The sequence below is a fragment of the Zootoca vivipara genome, chromosome 14 (assembly GCF_965207765.1).
Source record: "Zootoca vivipara chromosome 14, rZooViv2.hap1.1, whole genome shotgun sequence".
Classification (NCBI taxonomy): domain Eukaryota; kingdom Metazoa; phylum Chordata; class Lepidosauria; order Squamata; family Lacertidae; genus Zootoca; species Zootoca vivipara.
In genome coordinates this window covers 37,999,331-38,018,845 of record NC_142597.1, presented here as the reverse complement: position 1 = coordinate 38,018,845, position 19,515 = coordinate 37,999,331, and the positions used below count along the sequence as shown (strand labels likewise).

Genomic DNA, 19,515 nt, shown 5'->3' with positions numbered 1-19,515 from the left:
TGAACTGTCATTTCCAAATCTTTTGAAAAAACCTCATCCCAAAATCAATAAATCAGTTTTTGTATATGTAACAGCATAATGTGTTGTGTAATTATTCATAACAATTATAACTATGTGTTATAATGCAGGAAGAATAGAGCTTGCAAATTTTCTAATACCTGTATAATGTTTTGTACATTGCACATCACGCCTTATTGCTTGGAATAAATCAAAGTTGCCGTTCTGCTGCAAGTGCCATAAAGTTCCCGCATCCCTTCGATTGCATGTTCCGCGCACTGATTAACTTCTTGGTATCTGGAGGACGGGTGGCTCCTGCTTCCAGCGATTCTCCAATACCCGCAATGCCTTTTTGTAAGATTTCCGACGAGTTCTTGAAGTCATTTTCAGTAAGCAGTAACATTACATATATGGCGATTCCGACTTTTCATTTCAGGCGACTTCCCCCCCCCCCCCGACTTAGAAGAATTAGTCCCTTTCTTGGTGTTTCTAAGCAAAAGTTTCCCTTTAGGGTACAGGAAATTGGGATTGTTGTTTTTTAAGTCAAAAAGTTATAACCCACACACTTAGGCAAGCAAGAGCTCAAAGATACACCGGGGGGGGACAGATTTAGGGATGTGCAAGTGAGGCACATGACCAATACGCTGAGGCGAAGGGGTGTCTTGGTAGGCAAGGTGCTGGGCTTTGGGAAGGAGGTGTGGGGCTCTAAAAGGGTCCTAGAGTCGTCGTCCCCCCACCTTCCCAAAGCCTAGTTAGTGCTTGCCCCTGTCCAGGAAGCTGGAACTGGCAGGTCATTGTTGTAATCCAGCTGCAGAGTTCTTCCTCCTGTCCTTCTCCACCGCCTGAAAAAAATGCCAGAGTTCTGAGAAGCTTTGCAGATTCAAGCCACAGATGCAGTGGAAGCAACGTTATATAAAAAATCACACAACCCCAAATCAAAACATTGTTCATCTGGATTGGAAGGAGTCATCATCACTTCCCCCCCCCTCCCTGAAAAAAAGAGGTGTGGGGAGAAATTACCTTCCGCGTGGGTTGCTGGGGGGAATTCCCAGAGGTTCTGAGTAAGCGCCACTTGTCCGAAGCATCATCATGACTTGGCTTTTCCACTCAAAAGCGAAAGCAACTGCCACACCCTCAACCCCACTTGGCTTTCTGCAGGCCCTTTGGTTTCTGTTGCGCAACAAGCTCAAGGACCTGCCTTCAAATTCTTGCATTGCAGGGGGCTGGGCTGGATGACCTTTGGGGTCCCTTCCGACTCTACAATTCCAGGATTCTATGAAACAACATGCTAAGCCTCACCATCTGGGTCACCAGAACATGAAGGGCCACCTTGCCGAAGCTCACGAAATCCAGATTGGGCAGGCTGCGTGGATGGAGGAGCCACCTGGCCAGAATGTGATAACGCCAAGGTTGCAGGTTCGATCCCCCGTCTGGGACATCTATTCCTGGATTGCAGGGGTTGGACTAGATGATCCTCAGGGTCCCTTCCAACAATACAATTCTGTGATTCTATGAATGGCACCCAGTGGACCTGCACCTGAAACTTTTGTTGGAAGCCGTCAAGAGTGGCTGCAGCAATCCGGTCAGATGCGTGGCATATAATTAGTGAATTATTATTATTGTTGTTGTTTAGTCATTTAGTCATGTCCAACTCTTTGTGACCCCATGGACCAGAGCACGCCAGGCACTCCTGTCTTCCACTGCCTCCCGCAGTTTGGTCAGACTCATGTTAGTAGCTTCGAGAACACTGTCCAACCATCTTGTCCTCTGTCGTCCCCTTCTCCTTGTGCCCTCCATCTTTCCCAACATCAGGGTCTATTCTAGGGAGTCTTCTCTTCTCATGAGGTGGCCAAAGTATTGGAGCCTCAGTTTCAGGAGCTGTCCTTCCAGTGAGCACTCAGGGCTGATTTCCTTTAAGAATGGATAAGTTTGATCTTCTTGCAGTCCATGGGACTCTCAAGAGTCTCCTCCAGCACCATAATTCAAAAGCATCAATTCTTCGGCGATCAGCCTTCTTTATGGTCCAGCTCTCACTTCCATACATCACTACTGGGAAAACTATAGCTTTAACTATACAGACCTTTGTCGGCAAGGTGATGTCTCTGCTTTTTAAGATGCTGTCTAAGTTTGTCATTGCTTTTCTCCCAATAAGCAGGTGTCTTTTAATTTCGTGACTGCTGTCACCATCTGCAGTGATCATGGAACCCAAGAAAATCTCTCACTGCCTCCACTTCTTCTTCTTCTTCTTCTTCTTCTTCTTCTTCTTCTTCTTCTTCTTCTTCTTCTTCTTCTTCTTCCCATCATCATTGCTTTTCTTCTAGAAAAATGGTGCTGGTATGACATACCCTTGAGTACCCCCAGAAAAAACACCTATAATAATAATAATTATTATTATTATTATTATTATTATTATTATTATTATTATTATTATTAATCCAGGCTAATGATGTTCTGTTGAGTGTGTGATGAAAGGACATCATGTCACTAGAAAGTTGCTATCTTCTCTTGAGTCTTGGTAGACCATAAACTTGACATGAGTCAACAGTGTGATGCAGCAGCTAAAAAAGCCAATGCAATTATGGGCTGCATCAATCGGAGTATAGCGTCTAGATCAAGGGAAGTCTTAGTACCATTGTATTCTGCTCTGGTCGGACCTCACCTGGAATACTATGTCCTGTTCTGGGCACTGCAGTTCAAGAAGGATACTGACAAGCTGGAACGTGTCCAGAAGAGGGCAACCAAAACGGTCAAAGGCCTGGAAACGATGCCTTATGAGGAACGGCTTTGGGAGCTGGGTATGTTTAGCCTGGAGAAGAGAAGGTTAAGGGGTGATATGATAGCCATGTTCAAATATATAAAAGGATGTCATATAGAGGAGGGAGAAAGGTTGTTTTCTGCTGCTCCAGAGAAGCAGACACGGAGCAATGGATTCAAACTACAAGAAAGAAGATTCCACCTAAACATTAGGAAAAACTTCCTGACAGTAAGAGCTGTTCGGCAGTGGAATTTGCTACCAAGGAGTGTGGTGGAGTCTCCTTCTTTGGAGGTCTTTAAGCAGAGGCTTGACAGGCATATGTCAAGAATGCTTTGATGGTGTTTCCTGCTTGGCAGGGGGTTGGACTGGATGGCCCTCGTGGTCTCTTCCAACTCTATGATACTTTTTTCCCAGCTAATGCTTCAACTCCCTTGGTCAATTTTTCCAGAAGTGCTATCGTCCAAACTTTCTGTTTCCACTGTGACAATTGTAAACATTCCAAAAGTTTTGTTTTGTTTAAATTTTGAGCAATAAGTTGTCAAGCGGCTACTAAAAGCAATCCTCATCTTTAAAGATGGTTCACAATACCAAGTCTCTCCCCCCCCCCCCCGCCTTAGCCCTCTGACATCTCGTAGGGGTGGAACCTGAAACAAAAACAGTTAACCGAGAAAAATAAGGCTGTGTTTTTCCCAAGTGCAAGAAGAGTGAAAGAATTGGTATGTCCATGCTTTTGGAGGTTGCTTTTTGGGTTGTCCAACCCACCCCACCCCATTTGATAAAATGCCAGCTTACGGGAGCTTTTGATGACTCAGGTGCACATCAGTTAACACAGCTTCATTAAAAATCTTGTGCGATGGGCAGGTAAGATACCGGAGGTGGGGGGAATGTAATGCAATAATAAGAAAGCTGAAAGGTTGGCTGATAATGAGTGCAGAAAAAGGTGCCACGAACGACGGACGCATCTGTTATGTGCATCTTGAACCAAGTGTTTGATGCGCCATTGAGGAATGTTCTTGTTTTTGCATTCACCTGCAAACGAAAACATTTTCGGGCTGCTAAACGCTCCCAGCCAATAGAAAACCCAGCAGCCAAATTAGCCAAGGGCTGTGGAGGCCCAACAGCTGGTGTCACAAAAAGGGCATCAGTTTTTGTGGTGCTATGAACCGGGGCGGGGGAGGATTCCCATTTTCACCCAAAAATCCCTAATTGGCATTTATTTTCGTTTTAAAAATATATTTTATTGGTTTTTCAAAATAAACATCGAAACACAAGCCACCCCATCCAACTTTGGGAAGATGGAACAATGGACTCAAGCGACAAGGAAGGAGATTCCGACTAAATGTTAGGAAGAACTTTCTGATGGTAAGAGCTGGTTCAACAGTGGGATGGGTGACCTCAGAAGGTGCTGAGCTCTTCTATTTTTCAGTGGTTTTCCTGGTGTCCATGACCCAGAGCTTGGTCTAGGGTAGGGTTGCCAGATGTCAAAAAAGTTTGAACACATTACCTGGCCAGAGAACCGCAGAGCAAAACTCAAAGAAGTGTCATTTTCAAAGGATGGCTGCGTTTCGGGTTTGCGGAAACTACGAATCAGGTGGGTTTGCCTTTCAAGGCAAATTGAACCCAAACATCCCTCCATCCCTAAGCTTTGATGCTGTGCGACAGAAAAGTATCCCCAATATTTATTTATTTATTGTAGATTAAAAAGAGGAACCTGGAAGACTCAGTGGCTTAGTACTCCTGGAAGTGATCTATATTGTCCTTCTGCAAACATCAGGCACCCTCCACCTGTGTTCGCTGAGAGAAGGGAGCAATGGTATTGATAAGGGTGGGATAAATATCAGTCGATCAAGAGGCAAAGAGAATTTTGCCACACGTCAATTGCCAGTGAAGGTAGAGAACAGCCACCTGGCTGGGCTGTGTGGTTGACCCAACCGTGCAGACTCAAAAACTGTCTTTTGGGGTGGTCCGAATTCACATGCCAATCCCATAATTTGAATTTTGCCCCTGGAAGGCGGTTCCATCATTCACCTGCCAATTGCCTCCCTTCTGTTTCTCCTGGTCACGTTCAAGATCTGCAGGTTGTGGCTAAAAAACCCTTTGTGTGAGACTTTCCATAGAAGCTGGGGCCAACCGCTCCTGTTAGGATACCTCTGTGACCTCACCCGTGACCTCTGACACATCCGTGACCTCACCTGTGACCTCTGACACATCCATCGCCTTGCGCAACCATCTTCCCCTTTCCTTGCACGATACAAGCAAACATTGAGGGTGTCAGCATTTGACATTTGAGAATAATCAACAAGCTTTCCGCTCAGCTCGCAGAATCTACGCAGGTGCCGAGTTTTAATCCAGCCCACACTTCCCCCCTTGGGTAGGGAGAGCATGGCGAGTCCTACCTAAGCCGCCTAATTCAATTGAGCAGGGACAACGGAGGAGTAGGACGAATCTGCCAGATTACTGGGGCAGCAGCCAATGCCCCAAGGGATTGTGTCGACTTAAGACGACAGCTCATTATTCAGTACGTACGATACACTTAGAGCAATTTAGGATTGCTTGGATTCATTCATTTGTACTCTCCCTGGGGTTGCCGAGTCCCTAATCTGCTATAAACCAACGAAACATTCGTGTGTTATTGTAGCAGTGATTCAACCAACCATTAACACAAAAACGTAGACATTGCTATTAAAGATAGATGCCGCCCCGGTAAATCACAAACGAGGTGGAAATGGTCGACCGCCGGTTCTTTTGCTGTGGTGTTCATTATCCATGAGATTAAATTTGGCTTCTGGTTGCAGAGGCTACTCTGTAACCTCTTCCAGTCAAAGAAGCAAACTTTTTTTAAAAAAGGCATCAGAAATCAGAAGAAGATGCCAAACAGAAGATGCCAAGATGCCCTCTGCAGGCAGATGAAAGCATCTTCAACTAGAACAAAAGACTATTGTTTAATGCACAGGACACTTGGCAGTGGCGGACCCTGGGCTTTAAAATTCCAGCAGTGTCCTGCAAAATTCAGCCCTCCGCGGCCCCTTGCCTTCTGTTGATTGTCGCTGTTGCAGCATCCCCTATCAAGCCTTCTCGGATTGTGCAAACTGCTCGCATTCCCTTAAATCCACCTGTTATTGGGGTGGATATGCAATGCTCCAGACTCCTGAAGTCGCATGAGATTGGAAAAAACCCATTAGGCTTATATCCAACCAAGTTTCACTCAAAGTAGATCTGCTGAAATTAATGGTAAGGTAGCCATGCCCATTCACTTCAATGGGTCTACACTTGAGTATGTGACCAGAAATGGCTGCACACTCTTTAGCAGGCATGTCAAACCTGCGGCCCTCCAGATGTTTTGGCCTACAACTCCCATGATCCCTAGCTAGCAGGACCAGTGGTTGGGGAAGATGGGAATTGTAGTCCAAAACATCTGGAGGGCCGGTAATTGGGAACTTTGATCTACAAATATCAAAAGAATACCGAAAGAATATCGATCAGCACACAATCGTATGGACTGCTACTGATTTAGCCACCCTATTTAACCACCCTGAATATTTTGTGGGAAACTGGAGTAAAAAAAGAAATAAATCACTCCCTCTAACAGCAAACTTGGGGGGTGAGTGCCGACGGAAATAGGAGTCACTGGGGAACATGTTCAGGGGAATTTTGTGGTTTGCAGAGTCACAAAAAAACCCCACCCTTACTTCTAAAAACAACTTAGGAGACAAACCTCCCAGCCCAAAAAAGGATTAAGGAAGGTAGTGGACTCTGTTTTTAAACAGGGATTCTTTAGCTGTGATTCTGGCATTGCGGGGGGGGGGGGGTTGGACTAGATGACCCTTGGGGTTCCCACATTTTATTCTTCAACGTTTTAGATCTTTGTAGGGCACTTTGAGGCACAGATGAAATGAAAAGCAAGGCATATCATTTTAAAGTAAATATGAATTCCTTGCCTTTGGGCTACCAAAAAACCACAATCTCATGCAATGTAATCTGGCACACTTTCTTAAAACTGAATTACAAATGGCGCATACAGTGGTACCTCGACTTACAAAGACGATCCGTTCTGCGGCACTCTTCGTAAGTCGAAGCCTTTGGTTGTCGAAGTGCCCGTTCTGCGCATGCGCGAAGCACGATTTTGCACTTCTGCGCATGCGCGGAGGGCGCGCGCGCGTTTCCGGGTTTACCGACTTCGGAAGTCGAAACCTTCGGCAGTCGAGTCATTCGGATGTCGAGGTACCACTGTACATTGTCATTTTGTACAGCCTGTGGGTGTTTTAATTCAAATCAGCAAAGTGATCCTTAACTCCTCGGTGTGTGAACGGCACCTGATTTATTAGCTTTAAGCAGAAGTGTGGCTACCATGCACTTGTTTTTAATGAAGATTTCAAAGCAAGCAGCAGTCTCCAATCCAAGGACGTCTCGTTGATCTGAATTCCAGCAAAACACAGCGACGTTCGTTATTCAGCCCTAAGCAGAATCCTGTGGACACACCTTGCCAACCCGAGATCTCAAACGACTCCTTTTTCGAGATCCGAGCATTCCCAATATTTCAGCGAAAAGCCTTGACTCCATTGTCAAGGGAATTCGGCATTTAAGTCTGAAACCAAAATCTGGTCCATCGCGACAGCATCCTGCTTGTCTATGCCAATGGATGATCACTGAAAGCAAAGAGCTTTGAAAAGCTCAACCCAGGGAGGCCGAGGTAGAGTTTGCCATCATACATTTTGCAACCGGAGAAAAGACGAGGGCGGCTGATCCACTCTGGTCCTCTCAGCCAAAACTGATTCAAGAAACGAGGCGTCTTCTCTCCGTCTAACCCTTTCCGGCCTACTTTTGTTTCTTATACTAAAAGGGAAAGAGGGAAACAGGCAGGAAATAAGCAAAACTTCTGGGATGCAGGCAAGTGTTGGATGTGGTGGCAGCCCCCCTGAAGGAGCCAGTGCGTGCTGCCGGATACATCTTTGTCCTCATGGGACCAATTGTCCTCTGTGGCTAGGAGTGACTTTGGCTTGCATTGTCTCTCCTCAATGGAAAGAGAATGGAGTCCGGAATGGAGCGTGCTGGAAAAGGGCAAAGCTGGCTGGCTGGCATCCTGAACACATACATACACACACACACACACCCCTATTGTAAGTCTTTGGTTGCAGGTCCTCCTTTGAATCCAGGCAGAAGCCACCTTCAGGCAGCTGTGGCTTGCCCCCAAAGAATTATGGGAGCTGTAGTTTTAAGGGTGCCCGAGAGTTGTGTTCCTCTCAGAGAGCTACAATTCCCGGACTGTAGATTGGCAACCAGTCCCTCTTCACAGAACCAGGAAATTGCACAGAATACTCACTTTTTCCATCACCCAGTCAGCATCTTCAATGGACCTCTTGATGATCTGCCGGATCCGCTCCGGGTTGTCTTCATCAGCATGGACTTGGAAACTCTGCAAAATGATTTGCAGGGGAAGAGCGGCCCGTTCGGTTAAGGACAATAGAGTACTCCAGAGCGCATTTGCTAGAAAATAAGTATCTCTTAACGCCCAGTTCAGGCCTAATGATCTTTGTCCCTAGCTCAATCCCCGGTAGGGCCAGGAATGCTCCTTATCCAAAGTACCCTTATGGGAGAGATGCTGCCAGCCAGTGTTGGCAATACTGAGCTTGAGAGACAAAGAGTCTGACTCTGTTTATAGCAGCCTCCTCTGTTTCCCCAATGGCAGCTCTCTCCAATGGCCTTCTAACTGCTCTCAGCCAAGGTTTAGGTTACAAATTCCAAACTACGTGGACCAACAGTCTAACTCAGTCTATGCACACAGGAAGCATCCAATCTTGCAAATTTCTCCACAAGCTGCACAAAGGCCACCCAAAGTTTATAAAGAAATCAGTGAGATAAGCCCTTGAAGGAGGCTCATGCAAGGCAAAACGTGTCAGGCTAACATCATATCGAACATCCATCTTTTCCAACCCCTCTGAGACACACTTCTCCCTTTTTCTGCTGACCGTTTCCTAGGTTCTTATTTAATCCAGTCCTTTATCTCGAGGCATGAGGACTAGAGCCTTGGAGTTGCATCCAACTAGGAAGAGACCCGCTGGAACTAAGGGACCCAAGTTAGTCCTCTCTAAGATTTTCAAGGGGTCTACTCTCAGTAGGACGACAGCCCTGACTTTACATCTAGGTGACAGGACAATCAGGTTGGGCGCATAGCTGCCAAGTCTCCCGTATTCCCCGGGAAACCCCCGTTTTTCCAGCCGTTTCCCGCTGGCAGCCCGGATTTTTAAAAAAACCTGTAAATACCCCGGATTCTTACCGGCCTGGGGAGGCTCCTTCTGCACATGTTTGGAGTCTCTGGACATATGCAGAAGCGATTTCTGATGCTGCGGCCATTTTGGAAATGGGCAGAGCATGCGTAGAAGTGACTTCTGGTGCTGCTCTGCCCAGTTCCAAAATGGCCGCAGCGCAACTTCCGGCGCTGCGGCCATTTTGGAAATGGGCAGAGCGTGCATAGAAGCAACTTCCAGTGCTGCTCTGCCCAGTTCCAAAATGGCCGCAGCGTGACTTCCGGTGCCGATCCCGGATTTTTCAATCTGGGAGTTGGCACCTATGGTTGGGTGTGTTCCCGGCCTGAAATCCCGGAGAGCTGATGTGATACTGAGCTAGACTTGGTATAAAGCAAGCTCCCAGCATTCAGTGTCCCGAGGAGACTTGCGGGGATAGCTCAGTCAGTACAGCATGAGATGCTTAACCTCTGGGTCAAGGGTTCGAGCCCCACATTGAGCGAAAGAAAGAAAGAAAGGGCATTGGACTAGATGAGCCTCGCGGCCCCGTTCAACTCTACGATTCTATGATCCTAGGTCTAAGTCTTCCTCCTTACCTGCCGGATTGTGTGCTTGTAGTGCTCCCGGACGTTCTTCCCTGGCAACAACTTGCAGCAACGCAGCAGGTATCGGTAGAGCTGCAGAGGGCTCTTCACCAGCTCTGCTCCCGGGAGGGGAGCCATCGCCTGCGATCGATCAACTCCTCAAAGAAAGCGCGACAGAATTGCAGAAGTATTAGTCAGATTGCACAAGTGATCCCAACGTCAAGGTTTGCATCCCTGAAGCGACAGCTAAAACAGTTGTCATTCAGCCTGCAATTTACTCATTCATTAGCCTCGGCCCGGAATACCTGAAGGAGTGTCTCCACCCCCATTGTTCAGCCCGGGCACTGAGGTCCAGCGCCGAGGAGGGTCTTTTGGCGGTTCCCTCCCTGCGAGAAGGGAAGCTACAGAGAACCAGGCAGAGGGTCTTCTTGGTAGCAGCACCTGCCCTGTGGAATGCCCTCCCCTCAGAAGTCAAGGAAATAAACAACTATCTGACTTTTAGAAGACATATGAAGGCAGCCCTGTTGAGGGAAGTTTTTAGTGTTTGGTTTTTTTAAATATTCTGTTGGGAGCCGCCCAGAGTGGCTGGGAAAACTCAGCCAGTATACATACATACATAATAATTATTATTAATAATACATTTTCATATTCATGAGAAACAGCCACAAATTCAAGGACTTTTGACTGTGTCATGCTGGCCACATGACCTGGAAGCTGTACGCCGGTTCCCTCGGCCAATAACGCGAGATGAGCACCACAACCCCAGAGTCGGTCACGACTGGACCTAACAGTCGCAGTACATGTGAAAAGGATCTAGGAGTCTTGGTAGACCACAAACTTGACATGAGTCAACAGTGTGATGCAGCAGCTAAAAAAGCCAATGCAATTCTGGGCTGCATCAATAGGAGTATAGCATCTAGATCAAGGGAAGTAATAGTACCACTGTATTCTGCTCTGGTCAGACCTCACCTGGAGTACTGTGTCCAGTTCTGGGCACCACACTTCAAGAAGGATACTGACAAGCTGGAACGTGTCTAGAAGAGGGCAACCAAAACAGTCAAAGGCCTGGAAACGATGCCTTATGAGGAACGGCTTAGGGAGCTGGGCATGTTTAGCCTGGAGAAGAGTAGGTTAAGGGGTGATATGATAGCCATGTTCAAATATACAAAAGGATGTCATATAGAGGAGGGAGAAAGGTTGTTTTCTGCTGCTCCAGAGAAGCGGACACGGAGCAATGGATTCAAGCTACAAGAAAGAAGATTCCACCTAAACATTTGGAAGAACTTCCTGACAGTAAGGATGGCCCTTGTGGTCTCTTCCAACTCTATGATTCTAATGGTCAGGGGTCCCTTTATAATAATAATAATAATAATAATAATAATAATAATTTATTATTTATACCCCGCCCATCTGGCCGGGTTCCCCCAGCCACTCTGGGCGGCTTCCAACAAAACAGAAATTGTAAAATACAGAAATCCATCAAACATTAAAATACAGAAATCCATCAAACATTAAAAGCTTCCCTAAACAGGGCTGCCTTGAGATGCCTTCTAAAGGTCTGGTAATTGTTGTTCTCTTTACCTTTAAGTCCCACTGAGTTGCAGAGGCCTTGCTCCCTAGTAAAGAGCGCTTCGGATATGGTTCATTTCAGAAGGGTCAGCAATATATGAGAGCAAAAAGAAATGGTGTCTTTGGCTGCTGATAGGAAATGTTTTGCAAAAATGTAGAGATTGACTACTACACCACCTATGAATGAATGGATAGAAAGCTTTTGAGATTTCACAGCAGTGGCTAAACTGACTCACTACACTGGGGAATTTTTTGGAGCGGGTTGGAACAGAGGCACCATAGCTTTGTGCTAAAATGAGAAAATTTGATTGAGTACAGTAAAAATTTAAGCTTGATATCGGAAATAAATTCTTGGATTATAATGTTCTGAACATAAGTATAGTGTTCTGTAAGTAAATATTGTCTTTAATTCAAAATACAATTGTGGTATTTATTATGGTATAAGAGATATTATTCATGCATCTCTAATTGAAAGGTGAAGGTGACTCCTCGTTTATGTATACCTATTTATCAATTTATAAGATGTGTTACATCAGGCATCCCCAAACTTCGGCGCTCCAGATGTTTTGGACGACAATTCCCATCATCCCTGACAACTGGTCCTGTTAGCTAGGGATCATGGGAGTTGTAGGCCAAAACATCTGGAGGGCCGCAGTTTGGGGATGCCTGTGTTACATTATGTATAACTGATTGATTAAAAGCTGTTTTATTTATATTTATATTTATATTTATTTTATTTAATAAAACTATTTGCATACTACCCTCCCATAAATCATCAGGGTGGTGTACAACAATACAAAAGCATGCTTATAAAATTATTAAAAGCAGTATAAAATGATCATTGAAATGTCCGGCAGCACAAGAACAGTTTAAACCAGGCATCCCCAAACTTCGGCCCTCCAGATGTTTTGGACTACAATTCCCATCATCCCTGACCATTGGTCCTGTTAGCTAGGGATCATGGGAGTTGTAGGCCAAAACATCTGGAGGGCCGCAGTTTGGGGATGCCTGGTTTAAACAACTGCAGCTGCCTGGCAGCTGGTGCCCATTGAGACTGGTAGGGTGGAAGGGAAGGAGCCGAACAGTAGGTGGCGCCAGAGTCAATGACAAGCAGAGCCAGCTAAATGACAGGCAAAGCCCATTTGTTTTGTCCTTGCTGAGTTCTACCAGGACAACTCTGATGATATGGAGGAGGAAGATGCCTGTTGGACAAGACAGCCTGCAAAACACCTTCCAAATCTAAATGTACATGAATCCTGGAAAACAATAATTCTGAAATTCAAGATGTCCTGCAAATAGGCTAGCGTAAATCCTGAGACGTATCAGCTTCTGCTCTCTCTCTCTCCCACCAGTAGAAATCAAACACACATATCTGCCAGGACTTGGAAGGGCTTACTGTCACCTAAAAAGCACCAATCAAAGCTTTAAATTTACTGCTCGGATTGCCACCTAAAAATTAATACATTAGTGAAAGCAGTTTTGTTTACGAGTCGCTCCGCCAATAAATCAGGAAAGCATGAAGGAGGAACATTGGACGCAGTGAGCGCACCGTGCCACAGGCTTGCACATGCTCACATTCCACGATGGTTGTTTACTGCACCTTGGTGCAATTCTGTGCGCTTCCATGAGCAATCTGCCTCCCATGGTCTGTGCTGCCTGAGGTTAAATTTGGCGTGCTATTTTCATACCTTGGAACCGCAAGTCCAAAGGTGTGTTTCCACACATACCCGTAGCCTCTCCCCCCACCCCACCGAGGCACCTGTATTGCACCCACCCACCAGAGACACCCACACATGTCAGATTTGCAACCCCCACCCCTGCCTCCAGCATCGCTCAGTGGTTTAAGAGCATTAGCCTGGGAGACACGAATTCAGATCCCTGCAAGGCCATGAAGCTAACGGGCTGACCTCTCTTGCTCCCACCGTCTTGGACTAGCCTACGTCACAGGCTTGTTGTGCGCTTGCAAGTTCAGGTGAAACTTGGAAAATTAGAGTATCGTCGAAAAGTGCATTTATTTCAGTAATGCAACTTAAAAGGTGGAACCAATATATGAGATTGATGCATGACATGCAAAGCAAGATATGTCAAGCCTTTATTTGTTGTAATTGTAATTAATTGTCATTAGGCGGGTCAATCATAAATGAAATGTAATTAATGAAATGTAATAGCGATGTTTATTTTTATTTTTGTATTATTGTAACTATTTGTTTTATTACTGTGGAATTTCCAAAAGAAAGCATTTGTAAAAATTAAAAGAAAAATAATAATAGTAAGTTGCATTACTGGAATAAATGCACTTTTCGACGATATTCTAATTTTCCGAGTTTCACCTGTACCTCACAGGGTTCTTGTGCGCTTGCAAGCTCTTTGGAGTAAGAGAGGGGTAGAAACGCACTCAGCCCCCATTGCCTTAACTTGGGGGCTGCCTCTGCCGCTTTGCACCACGTTAGGGACCCCCCTCTTGCATTCTGGGGTCTGCAACCTTTGCATTGCATTCCGCCCTCCCCTTCACCTCCCAATCTGTTTTACAGGCCTTCCCTAGTATACAGTCTCCAACGGACCCCTGTGCACGAAGCACCCCAGCTCCCGTCACACGCATATACTGTATGCACATTCCCCATCGCAAAAGCTCCCTTACCAAGAAGCTGACCTCCTCCTGGCGCATGCGCAGTCCCTTTTTCCAGGACACATCTGCCGTCGGTTCTCCGGACAACGTAGAGATAAAAAGTAATATAGGGTCACATCCTATTTGCTGGATACGAAGCTTCCGGGTTCTCATTGGAAGCCGCCCCTACTCAGCACACGTTTGTTGTTTAGTCGTTTACTCGTGTCCGACTCTTCGTGACCCCTCAGCACACGTTTACTCAGGAGTAAATCTCACTGAGTTCAGTGTGGATTAATTCTAGGGAAGTGGGATTATTTATCTTCTCCTAGATCCGCAGCATATATGTAAATCTCATTCAACACACATTCCAAGCACAAAACCCGCAAAGAATCCGGGAATTGTAGTTTGCCAAGGATGCTGAGGATTGTAGATCTATTAGAAAGGAGAGGATCTATTAGAAAGGAGATCTATTAGAAAGGAGAGTGGAGAGGTTTGATCCATGGGACTCTCAAGACCCAGCACCACAATTCAAAAGCATCAATTCTTCGGCGATCAGCCTTCTTTATGGTCCAGCTCTCACTTCCATACATCACCACTGGGAAAACCATAGCTTTAACTATACGGACCTTTGTCGGCAAGGTGATGTCTCTGCTATTATTATTATTATTATTAACAGCAAAAACAACAATATTCTTTCCGATGGGCCTTGTTTTGTATGGAAAAATTATTGCTATGAATATCATTCTGCAAAATAAAACTTTGCTTTTTGTATGGACTGCAAGAAGATCAAACCTATCCACTCTGAAGGAAATCAGCCCCGAGTGTTCACTGGAAGGACAGATCCTGAAGCTGAGGCTCCAATACTTTGGCCACCTCATGAGAAGAGAAGACTCCCTGGGAAAGACAGGAGTGCCTGGCGTGCTACGGTGCATGGGGTCACGAAGAGTCGGACACGACTAAACAAATTTATTTCACATTCGTTAAAGAAAGAAACAAAAGAGAAATAGGTACACATAGAAGGGGGTTAAGCAAAACAAAACCATCTGTTTCCTGCTATGTTTTTTGTTGTGGGTGGGTTCCTGTCCCTAACAGTTGCAAAAGAAGGGACCGCTCCCATGCTGTTAACACACTGTGCCAGAGAATGATCATCCTTACTCCATGCAACGAAAAGCTTCGCCTCAATCACACCTAAATATTGGATGAAAAAACTCACTGCAAACACGAATTTCAGTCCGCGCGTGGCTCTAAGCTTTTTCTATCTCTGTAGTACATAACCAGCGACGGGGGAGATTGACGCAGGCGTGCTTCAGGCAGTGAAAGGGCGCCCTCTGGCGAGCAAGACTGAGGTCTTCTCTTGACAGCAGTTTCTGCAGGAAAACGCCGTGCTGTCTTGCTGCCACACCAAGGCTGTGTGATAAGCGGTAATCCAACAGGTGTAGTTTTTCCAGTAAAGCTTTGTCTGTTGGATATCTGCCTGCAATGCCATAGAAAAGGGACCTGCGAAATAGCAACTCATGCTTTAATCCTAGATGTGATTGGGGAGGGGGGGGAGACGAGATGTGTTGCCTCAGTGATGGGCAAAATATGGAATTCTAATATGGGATTCTATTGGGATAGCTCAGGCAGTAGAGCATGAGACTCTTAATTTCAGGGTGATTACGTCAAGCCCCACATTGGGCAAAAGATTCCTGCGTTGCAGGAATTCCCCCGTTGCAGGGGATTGGACTGGATGACCCTCAGGGTCCCTTCCAACCCTACAATTCTATGATTCCACGTATTAGAAGACTGTATGCATGAATTGGGCGTTCTTATTTCCCCTTTCTCTACAACAGAGCTTTCCAAACTTTTCATGTTGATGATGACACACTTTTTAGACATGCATCATATCATGACACAGTAATTCAGCTTTCTTAGCAAACCAGTAGTTGAACCAGGCATCCCCCAACTCGGCCCTCCAGTCCTAAAACAGCTGGAGGGCTGAGTTTGGGGGTGCCTGGGTTAAACTAACCCATTTTCAGCCATGGATGGGAGGATTATGTGGGGAGCGTTTGTGGGACACACAGACATGCTCATGTGTCATGGGCACAGTTTGGAAAGCTCTGCTCTACAAGGTAAGTGTTTGCCAACACTTAAATTTGGGGACCAGCAACAAAATATTGCAGTGCAGTGGAGCAGAGCACTTTTTTCTTAGATTGGTGGCCCAAAAACGGGCATTTTCTGCTGTTGCTCCTCTACTAGGGGGTGCCTTCCCCTCTGTGGTACGTGAAGCAACAAACCTAAGTTGCTTCTGACATTTAGTAGAAGCTTACATTTTTTTATGCCCAGGCTTTCCCTAAGCCATAGGACTGGGTGCTGTTTCATGAATTTCACTTTCATCGGCTTTTATGCAACAAATGTTTTCATATGCTTTGATGTGGTTTTCATATTGCTGTCCCGATTCTTTTTGGGTTGTGTACTGTATTTTCGTTTGAATGTTAAATGGGTTTGCGGCTGTTTTTCAGACACTGCAGCGCTTTGATAATTTTGAAATATTAAGCCAGGCATCCGCAAACTGTGGCCCTCCAGATGTTTTGGCCTACAACTCCCATGATCCCTAGCTAACAGGACCAATGGTCGGGGAAGATGGGAATTGTTGTCCAAAACATCTGGAGGGCCGAAGTTTGGGGATGCCTGTATTAAGCACTATAGAAATGCAATAAAATGTGATAAAACTGCTAGCGCATTTGCAAAGCTAAGCAGCATCTGGCATGGTTTCAAATTGGATGGGGAACTGTGTGTCAAGATTCCTGCATTGCACAACATGACTCTCAGGTTCCCTTCCAACTGTGTCATTCTTTGATTCCAAATGCATCCCATTGCTCCATCTGGACCACCGTCATCTGCCCTGACTGAGTGACAGCTTCTTCCAGTCCTTCTTCTGAGATCCATTTAGATGCCAAGGATTGAACATGGGTCCCTGTGATCTAAGCTTGAGCCATGGCCCTCAGTCCTTCTCTACTGTCACGTTGGGGTCTTCTGTTGGTGCCATGCTCTACCGAGAGCCAGTAGAGTGTCAGGCTATGATCTGGGAGAGACCAGGGTTCGAATATTCACTCGGCCATGAGCCTTGGGCCTCTCAGCCTACCTCATAGGGTTGTTGTGGGGATTAAATGGGGAGGGTGAAAACAGTGCTGGATTTACATATCAGCTAAACAAGCTATAGCTTAGGGGCCCACTTTCTTGGGTCTTCCCCCCAAAAAAAAAATTTAAAGGAAAAAAACTGGATGTACATTTCCAAAATATATGGTAAGATAAAAAACAAATAAAATAAAACCTACATAGAGCAACAGTGTTTTGTGTTGTGTAGGCTCCTATTATGTAAGTAATGGGTCCATAAATTACCATATAGCATATATTCAACACAAAAAAACAGCGACAATTTGTTGTTGACAAAGGACAGCTGGACATATAAAGGACCCAAAATAAGAAGAAGTGTGCATGCACACGAAAGAAGAAGAAGTGTGCATGCACACGAAAGCTCATACCAAAATATAAACTTAGTTGGTCTTTAAGGTGCTACTGAAGGAATTTTCTTATTTTGCTTCGACTCAGACCAACACGGCTACCTACCTGTAATATAAAGGACCCAATTACCTTCAGTAGCTTAGGGCCTCATCAAACCTAAATCCAGCCCTGGGTGCAAACTACATATGCCTCCTTGAGCTCCTTGGAGAAATAGATGAAGGCATAAATGCAATAAAAAAACAATTTTTGAAAGGCCCACTTGGGTCTAGCGGCAGCTTGTGCTGTTAACAGAGAACTCCACGGCTCCTGTTAATATAAACCAAGCAGGGTAATGATCAACACAGACTCGCCAATGATTAATTCACATGAATTTGTGATTAAGAACGGCATATTCTAAAAATTAAGGACATTTCTGCTTCTTCCTTTCTTTCTAATGGAGCAAAACACCCCGATACTGTATAAGGTTGTGTGTGGATGGCATACCGTCCAACATTTCTCCGATGAAAATAGGGATGTCCTGAGGAAAAGCAGGACATTCCGGGATTAAATCAGAAACCGGGACGGCTTCTATAAATCTTGGACCCAGGTGGGTCCAACTCGGATGAAGAACACAGGGTCCAGGTTGGTTCATGTGGGGATAGGCAGTCCTTGAGATATTCAGATCCTGAGCTTTATAGCAGGGGCGTAGCTACCCTGGAGGGGGGTGAAACTTGACGGGGGCCCCCCCCGCGACTCCCAAGCTGAGCCCCGCCGCCCGGCCCCCGCAACTCTCAAGCCGTGCCCCGCCACCTGGCCCCCACGACTCCACCCAGCAGGAAGGAAGAAGCAAAGCACGTGCCGGCCGAGCAGGTGAGCGAGCGAGCAAGCCAGCCGCCGTGCCAAGGGAGGCTGGAGGCTGGCGGGGAGAAGCATCCCCTCCTGCCCACCTGCCGTGTTTGCTCGCCCCTCCCAGCTCCGCCTTGGGGGGCAGCACGAGAGGCGGCGCCAGCACCCCGCTACGTAGCACGCGCCTGCTGCGTCACTATGTATTGACAGATGCGTCGTACGTAGCGACGCTGCGCATGCACGCTACATAGTGACGCCCCGCCCCCCAGGTGTGCGTCATGTTTGCCGCTCCGGGTGCCTGAGCAGCTTCCTACGCCATAGGTCAAAACCAGTATTTTGAATTGGGCCCAGAAACTAATTATCAGCCAGTGTGGATGGGCCAGAATTTGTGTTATGTGCTCAGGCTGTCTTGCCCCGGTGAGCAACCGGGTATATGAATTCTGTACCACCTGCAGGTTCCAAACTGTCTTCAACGGCAGCCCCATGTGTAGCACATTGCAGTAATCTACCCTAGAGGCTACCGGAGCCTAGGCGACAGAAGTCAGGCTACCAAGGTCTCCTAACAATAGGGAGTCACGGGGCGGGGTGGGGGGGAATAATCTGCCTGCATGCCATGTTCTAGTGACACAAGTTTCCTCGCTCCGACTTAAATAGCATTCGCACAGCGCCAAAGAACTTCCTAAGCAAAGCTCAGTAGACTCAAGAGGTTTTCTTTATTATTTTTTTAAGAAAGAAAGAAATCGGCTAATTGCGCAGCTTGTGGAATAGATGACTGTATAATGATGCCCTCATCAGAGAGCTCAGATCACATTTGCATTTAGATAAAGAGCTCCTGATTCTTTTCTTTAAAGAGGCAAGCATGAAGGGAGCCAAGCTCTGGCTATTGCAAGGCTTTTTCTGCGTTCCATCGCAGTGTGCGACCCTGATAAGGGAGGCTCGGGCAGGGGCGCCAGGGAAAGCCTTGCCCAATTAATCTCCGCACGCTTGAGTTTGTCAATTGGCCGATTCAGGCCCAAGCGCAGGCAACGCGAGGGAGAGATGACACCGCTCAACACCTCAGCTATCAGATGCTCTTGGGATTCATTCCTCTCCTCCAGCTGCGCCTGTTTTGCAGCCAAAAAAATCCCACCCACCCACCCCATTTCACAGTTTCATCTGAAACGCTTTCAACACTCTCACTGAAGAGGGCTTCGGTTGCCACTCAAATTCCTCTAGATGCTGAGCTCTTCAGACTTCACTCAATGCAAAATTTTAGGTGCCGGATCTGCAGCCAAAAGCAAGGCTGGGTTGTTGTTGTTGTTGTTGAAATCTGATCTATTGGCTGGGCTGGGTTTTCTAGTTTTCTATTCACTGTTGAGCTGCATTAAAAAAGCAAGGGCCCCTCCAAACCGGTGTCATACCCTCCAACATTTCTCTGGTGAAAATAGGGATGTC

General features: G+C 46.3%; 1 protein-coding gene across 5 annotated transcripts; it reads right to left on the bottom strand.

The window, feature by feature from the left end:
• Positions 1–7,051: 7,051 nt before the first annotated feature.
• On the bottom strand, positions 7,052–13,851 carry LYRM9 (LYR motif containing 9). Of its 5 annotated transcripts, none has more exons than XM_035139575.3 (4): positions 13,786–13,851; positions 9,591–9,736; positions 8,073–8,165; positions 7,052–7,585 (listed from the first exon to the last, which is right to left on the bottom strand). In XM_035139575.3, the coding sequence occupies exons 2-4, from the start codon at positions 9,714–9,716 to the stop codon at positions 7,568–7,570; spliced, it is 237 nt and encodes a 78-aa protein (XP_034995466.1). In that variant the 5' UTR covers positions 9,717–9,736; positions 13,786–13,851; the 3' UTR covers positions 7,052–7,567. The 5 variants fall into 5 exon arrangements, with proteins under 5 accessions (XP_034995466.1, XP_034995469.1, XP_088513822.1 ...); XM_035139578.3 differs by having other exon boundaries at positions 9,591–9,733; positions 13,786–13,837; XM_088657696.1 differs by lacking the exon at positions 13,786–13,851 and adding an exon at positions 11,160–11,324.
• Positions 13,852–19,515: the final 5,664 nt, after the last annotated feature.